Source organism: Orycteropus afer, unplaced genomic scaffold, assembly GCF_000298275.1.
Source record: "Orycteropus afer afer isolate SDZICR_OR568_19922 unplaced genomic scaffold, OryAfe1.0 scaffold00150, whole genome shotgun sequence".
Classification (NCBI taxonomy): domain Eukaryota; kingdom Metazoa; phylum Chordata; class Mammalia; order Tubulidentata; family Orycteropodidae; genus Orycteropus; species Orycteropus afer.
Window position 1 is genome coordinate 832254 of NW_006921737.1, and position 7379 is coordinate 839632.

General features: G+C 44.6%; 1 protein-coding gene across 1 annotated transcript in view; it reads left to right on the top strand.

Annotated features, from left to right (window-relative positions):
- Positions 1-4679, top strand: part of RLBP1 (retinaldehyde binding protein 1) — a 21269-nt gene extending 16590 nt beyond the window's left edge. The window contains exons 5-7 of the mRNA XM_007946091.2: positions 3055-3213; positions 4139-4249; positions 4521-4679. Coding sequence (XP_007944282.1) covers positions 3055-3213; positions 4139-4249; positions 4521-4679 — 429 coding nt within the window. The remainder of the gene's footprint in view (positions 1-3054; positions 3214-4138; positions 4250-4520) is intronic.
- The last annotated feature ends 2700 nt before the right edge of the window (positions 4680-7379 follow it).

The following is a 7379-nucleotide window of genomic DNA, read 5'->3' on the forward strand; positions in this document are numbered from 1 at the left end:
TTTGTGTGGGCTGTGATGGTCTGTTGTCCCCAAGATATTGTGACATTGTTGTATTTAGATATCTGTTAACTGTTTGTGAAGAGCAGGTAAGAGTGAGTCAGGCTTTTCTTGGTGGTTGTTTATCATTGGCCTGTTGGTGGAGAAGTAAGTGGTAGCTCTCACTCAGTAAGTGAAGATGCAGGAGGTGTGGGTTAGTTGTGTTGTATGGGGACTGTAGCTGTCTCCCACTCAGTTAGGCAAAAATAACAATTTAATAACCATAAAAAAAGTAAAAGCAAATGGACAAAAAACACACCATCTAATCACACAGGAACAGTAACCAAAAAAAGAAAAAAGGGAAAAACAAAACAAAAAAGACACCCCAGTATCTGGGGAGCAGGCAATAAGAGAAAAAAGGTAGAGAAGGATAATAATGAAGAAAAAATGGGAAAAACACAAAAAGAAATCAAGGAACAGGGTTAACCATGAGAAAGAAAAAAAAATTGGAACCAGGAACAGGGAAAAGAAAAAAAAAACTGAAAACTAGAACCTGGAAAGGGAAGAATTAAAAAAAATAATAAGGATAAAAGTAATAATAATAGTAGTAGTTTTAAAACAGACAAAAACAAACAAAATAAAAGAAAGAAAAAATCTGGGCTGGGTGGGCAGGGCACCCAGGGTCTAACCAAGTATACAGACTGGGATGGAATTCCTGCCAGCCTAGAAGGTGGGTGGGAGTGAGGGATGGCCCACCTACGCTCAGCAAGAGGGTGTTGGATAAGAGTAACAAGGTGAATGTCACACCCTTCCAGTCATTGGAGTCTGGAATGTCCTTGGGGTTCCTGGCAAGTGGAGCCTGTTCTTAAGTCCCTGGAATCTGGGAGAATGTTGTCACTTTAAATATCCAAAATGGTCAAGCCACTTGTAAACATTCAAAATGGCTGCACCCTCTGGACAGGCAAAAGTCCACAGCTCAGCCTGCCTTCCTCTTCGCTGCTTCCCCTTTTATTCCCCAGCCACCAGAGCAGTCTTCTGTGCAGTCCCTGGCTAGCAGGGCTGATTTTTTTTTTTTTTTTTTAATTTTTATTGTGATTTGGGTGAAAGTTTACAGAGCAAATTCACTTTCCATACAGCAGTTCACATACACTTTGTCTCATGACATTGACCACAGTTTACCACAATGCAACAGCTCCCCTCCCACCTTCTCCCCACAGTTACCCCTTCCCAGTGTCCATCCCTCCATGGACTTCTGCTCCCTGAGCTGTCTCCCTGTGCATAAGCAGCCCTTCTTTCTCCCATGATTGTTCTCTCCAAGGAGTGTATCTACCTGAGGTAAATGTTCAACTCATATGCCTGTCTTTTGTTTGGCTGGAAACCACAGGTGTGGGTTCAATTCCAGACCTGAAGTGCAGCTAGGGGCCATAGTCTCAGTGGTTCCACAAGGCTCTATTGGACCAGCAAACCTGGTCCACCCCTTTTTTTCCTCCAAATGATTTTGAGTTTTGTTCCACATTGTTCTCTCTCTCTATCAAGGATCTCCTACATAGATCCCCTTCCAAGTGGATGACAGGGGTATCCAGGCACCATCTAGTTCTTCTGGTCTCATAGTTGTCTAGGCTGCAGATCAGATGGTGTAACAGTCGCTAGGACTAACTGTTTCCATGAATTTTGGTTTTCTTCATTCTTCTTTGCTCTGGATGAGGAGAGACCCATTGTTGCATCTAGATGGCAGCTTGCTAGCTTTTAAGATCCCAGTTTCTACTCACCAAGGTAGGAGGTGGAACATTGTTTTGTATAGTATGTTATGCCAATTGAGCTTGATATCCCCTGAGACTATGGTCCTAAGCCCGCAGGTTCAACCACTTGGTTCCTCTGGGTAGCTGGCTGTGACCATGCAGTGACCACAGCCTTGCCCCTTGTCAGCTCTACTATACACTTAGGAATTCTGATCATTCACATAAACTTATAGGACCATTGTCTGCCAACCCTATATATGTTCTTGGATACACTCCCCATTTCATAGACATACCTAATTATTTAGCCTGTCCACCCATCTATCCGCCCATATACCCATGTTTGCCTTCATTGACAACAGAGTACTATATGTGCAAAATATTTGTTGTCTGTACCTCCCATGTACCTCTCTATGTCTTTCTCATCCTCAATGCTGCCATGTTGGTCACACACATTTGGTACATTGGCGGGGATGATTTTTAGGTTTATTCTTAGGTCCTAACACCACTCGGCAATATCCAAGCTGTCTGTGCTGTCAGGATTGCTGCTAAACTGCAGCTCCATATGTCTCCTCTTTTGGTGTTTTCATGCAAATTCTTCTGCTAGTTGGAATTTAGTCCACTTCTATATTCTTCCCTTCAAAGCTCAGGGATCCAGGATTATCTTTTGTATCTGTGTTAATTGGTTCCCCTTTTCTTTGTTGAAGAGGGTCTGAGGAGTCTTTCTGCCTATTCTGCCATCTTACCAGAGCTCCTCCTCCATAGGGTTTTTAGTAATTTTTTTTTTCCCTAGTACATCACCAGGAGCTCTGATAGTGTAGTGCCTAAGGCACTTGACTGCTAACCAGAAGGCTGGCGGTTCAAATCCACCAGCCACTCCTTGGAAGTAAGGTTGGGCAATCTACTTTCATAGTGATATCGCCTCTGAAACCCAAGGAGGGGGTCGCTATTAGTCAGGACCAACTAGATGGCACATAACAGCAACAACAACAGTATATCACCAGACCTTTCTTCCAAAGCACCTCTGGGTGGACTTGAACTTCTAAACTTTTGGTTCGCAATGGAGCAAATGAAACATCTTAATTTAACCCATCCCTTTTTGCTGAACAGTTAGGTTATTCCCAGTGTTATAAGAGTGCTGAGATAAGCACCCTGGCATCTAACTGTGGATATAACTTTCAAGGTTATTTTCTTGGGATATATTCACAGAGGCTGAATGTCCAACTCAAAGCTTATAGCAAATTGCTCTGATAAAGGTTGTACTTGTTAGCTCTCTTTTCAGGACCTTGAGCTTTCATTATCTTTGTGGACTGGCTCTTAAAGCCTGTTTACTCTGATCAAGATCTTGCAGGCATATTGCTTCATCCTGGAGAAACTATTGGAGAATGAGGAAACCCAAATTAATGGCTTCTGCATCATTGAGAATTTCAAGGGCTTTACCATGCAGCAGGCGGCTGGGCTCCGGCCTTCGGATCTCAGGAAGATGGTGGACATGCTCCAGGTGAGACCTGAGATCCCAGTCCTGCAGGAGCCTCTCACAGGTGGCGATGCTGGGAGGCTGGACTTGGTTTCCTGGTTTTATGATGTTAGAAGGGACCTGAGAAGATAGCCACCTGGTGTCATTAAAGAGCAATTACAACCACAATCCCAACTCCAGACACTTAGATGGTTATTGAGAGTTTGCCAAGTATATGCATTCATTATTTCATTTACTCCTTGCAAGTTATCCCTCTCTGCTTCCCTGCTTCATTTTAAAAACTTATAGAAACAGAGGCTCAGACATTTAAGTGACTGTTCAAGGTCAGACAGCTATAAAGTGGCAGAGGTGGACTTGAACCCACATTTTCTAACCTGTAATCCCATGCTCTGTGTCAGGCTGCCTCTCTTTGAATGTGAATTTATCGAGAGAAAGGGATATCACCAACTCCCTTAAAACTCACTCCTATATATACTGATGTGTCAGAAGCCCTTTCCTAGAACTACCCTTAAACCTGCTCTTTGTGTATCTGAGAAAGGAGCAGTGGGGGCCATGTGAGAGGCTGAAGGATGGTGAGGCATGGTAAGAGTGTCCCTGTGGTTTATGATAACTTGCAATCTACTCAGCAGGCAAGTGGGTTTGAAAAAAGCTCAATCATCTAAAAACCAAACAAGGCTTCCATTTTATTTCTCTACTCACCCTAATTCCAAGGACTCATATGTCAGCAGGGAGAAAGTTGGGCTCCATGACTTCAAGGACTTCCTTACAGTAGTTGGACTCTCAGTGAAGCCAGAGCCCCATGTTGGCTGGCCCTGGGATGTCACCTTCAGTGAAATCTCCTCTGTGGCAATGGTGGGAGGCTGGGCAAGTCTCTCTGTGTTATGGGGTGAGGGAGAGGGAGAGCATGTGGGAGCTTCTGAGGCCACCAGGAGTCTCTCTGTCACTGCAGGACTCATTCCCAGCCCGGTTCAAAGCCATCCACTTCATCCACCAGCCATGGTACTTCACCACAACGTATAATGTAGTCAAGCCCTTCTTGAAGAGCAAGCTGCTCCAGAGGGTGAGTGTAAGGCCTGCCCACTATTCAGTGAGCATCTGTGCAGTCACTGAGTGAATATGAGGAGGGAGCACCTTTGGGGTCCCCTCAGGCTCTGTACCATGTTTCTGGACAGAGCTGACTGCTCTGAAAGCACAACATGGGAGCACTGTGGAGAAGGACATCACCAGGCAGCAATGGTGCACTGTGGCTCTGTGCACCAGACCCTTTCTTCCCCTCATCCCTCATCCTTAGGCATTTCCTCCTCAGCTCTGTCTCCCCTGCTTCCCCACAGGTCTTTGTCCACGGAGATGACCTCACTGACTTCTTCCGGGAGATTGATGAGGACATCCTGCCTGCTGACTTTGGGGGCTCACTGCCCAAGTATGATGGCAAGGTCACTGCTGAGCACCTTTTTGGCCCCCAGGCTCAAGCTGAGGACACAGCTTTCTGAGGATATTTCCTGCCATCTGAGCTGTAGTTAACATTCCTGGCCTCTCCTCAGCTGTCCTGGACCTGGGAGAGTCTGGGAAAAAAGCTGCATAAAAGGACTGTGGTCCCCCTAAACCTTCCTAAGCTTGAATAAACTCAGGTGTCACCACCTTCCCAGGTTGAAGGGCAATAAAGAAGGGAGATTCCCTTGAACTGGAAGAGTTAGGGGCTGTTATATTCCTACTACCTCTTAAGTTTTAAGGTGACTTTGCATAGAGTTGAATTTCAAAGTGGCGTAGTGCCTAAGGCACTTGACTGCTAACCAGAAGGGTGGTGGTTCAAACTCAGCAGCCATTCCTTGGAAGGAAGTTTGGGCAATCTATTTCCATACTGATACCACCTTGGAAACCCAAGGAGGAGTCACTCTGAGTTGGATTCAACTCCACGGTAGTTTTTTTTTTTTTTAATTAGGCTTCTTGATCACTACCTTTGAACAGTTTTGCTACTTAACCAAAAATACCAAACCCATCGCTGTTGAGTGATTCCAAGTCATAGTGACAGAGGAGAACTGCCCTATAGGGTTTCTAAGGTTGTAATCTTTACAGAAACAGTCTGCCATGTCTTTCTTTCTCCCACAGAGTGGCTGGTGGGTTTGAACCACCAACCTTTTGGTTAGCAACTGAGCACTTTACCACTGCTACTACCAAAGCTCCTCTTAGGGTCTATGAAAGTGGGCAAGGGTCTGTGAAAGTAGGCAAGGAAGATGGTGTAAAAGCCTCCTCCCAAAAAAAGACAGTAAAAGGAAGATAAAGAGGTACTATATAAATTTAAATGACATGCCATGCCCAACAACCTTACTGACATCTAAGCAGAGGAGAGGTATTCCATGGCTCCATTTTGTGGTGGCCCACCAGTCAGGCACAGTCTGGTGCGCTCAGTGATGGTCAGGAGTTTGGATCTCCATTGAGGCTGGCAGCTGAATTTCCTCTATCCATCTGTGGGTCTCTTCACCAAAAGCTCTCTTCTGCAGGGCCCTTGCCTCAACGGATGGTTTTACTTAGATTTATAGAGAATACCTTCTCTGAGCTGTCTTGCGGTCTTCAAGTTATGCTTCCCAAGTAAAACTCTTCCTTCTCTTTAGTTCCAGGTACTTCATTCACAGTGAGGAACTTACACTTTCTAACTCTGCATATTTCAACTAATACAAATAGTCTCCTTCTATGGGGTTGGCTTTCTTTAAGTGTTTGGTGAATTTTGAGTGTGTGCTCATCTCTGTGGGTGAAATTCCCTGTTAGAAGCCTGTTGGCTGAGCCCACTGTTCCTACTTGAGAAAGGGCTGGCTTCTAGGTCTGGGGCTCTGAGGCATTGACAGACACTCCTCCCAAGATCCTACACTGGCTTCTTCCCTTGGAGGCCAACACCCATTCCTGTTGTCTGGCTGATGATGGTGAGTGAGGGTCCATGGCCTGGCTGCTCCCCTTAAGGTCCCCTTAGCAAATCATCCCAAGACTTATTTGCCCTTGCCTGGTTATTTGCCCCTCCCCTCCTTGTAGGCATGAAGCATCCTTAGTGCCACTCACCTGCTGTTTCCTGGGCTATAGGTTCAACCCATCTGCTTTCATTCCTTAAAGAATTTCTCTGGTCCACTGAGAGTTCTCCTTTTTCTTTTCCAGTGTGGATATGAATATATAGATATGTTTGTATACAGTTGTCCCTCAGTATCCATAGAGGATTGGTTCCAGGACACCCCCCACAATAACCAAATCTGCAGATGCTCAAGTCCCTTGTATAAAATTGTTTATTTGTATATACCATACATACACCCTCCCTTATACTTTAAATCATCTCTAGATTACTTATAATACTTAATATAATAAATGCTAAGTAAATAACACTTTACACTACCCCTTAGCTTTTGTACTTGGCTGCTAACCAGAAGGTCAGCTGTTCAAACCCACTATCTGCTTTGCAGGAGGAAGAAGAGGTAATCTACTTCAGTAAAGATTTACAGCCTTGGAAATCCAATGGTTGCAATGAGTCAGAATTGACTTGATGGCAGTGGATTTAGTTTGGTTTCTTAGCCTTTGAGGGATTGCTTTGACTACTTCATTGCTTTTTAGGAGCCATTTACTTCCCCAAAATATTTTTGATTCACGGTTGGCTGTACCTGCAGATATGGAGGACCAACTGTATGTATATCTTTATATCTCTATCTACCTAAGTGCTCTGGTACTTGGCTGCTAACTGAAAGGCTGGTGGTTTGAACCCACCCAGTGGCTCCACAGGGGAATGATCCTTGCAGTCTGCTCCTATAAAGATTGAAAAACAAAACAAAAAACCCCAAACCTGTTGTCATGGAGTGGATTCCAACTCATACTCACCCCAAACCCACTGCCATTGAGTCAATTCTGACTCATAGTGACCCCAGTATTACAGAGTAGAACTGCCCCAAAGGGTTTTCAAGGATGTAAATCTTTACAGAAGCATACTGCCATAGCTTTCTCTGGAGCGGCTGGTAGGTTTGAACTGCCAGCCTTTAAGTCAGCAGCTGAGCTCTTAACCACTGAGCCAGCAGAACACCTTCTGTAAAGAATTACAGACTAGAAAACCCTACTCTGTTACATGGGGTCGCTATGTGTTGAAAATGACTCCACAGCACCTAACAATAACAACTACATACATACATATATATATTCCATACATATATATGGAAGTTACTTGA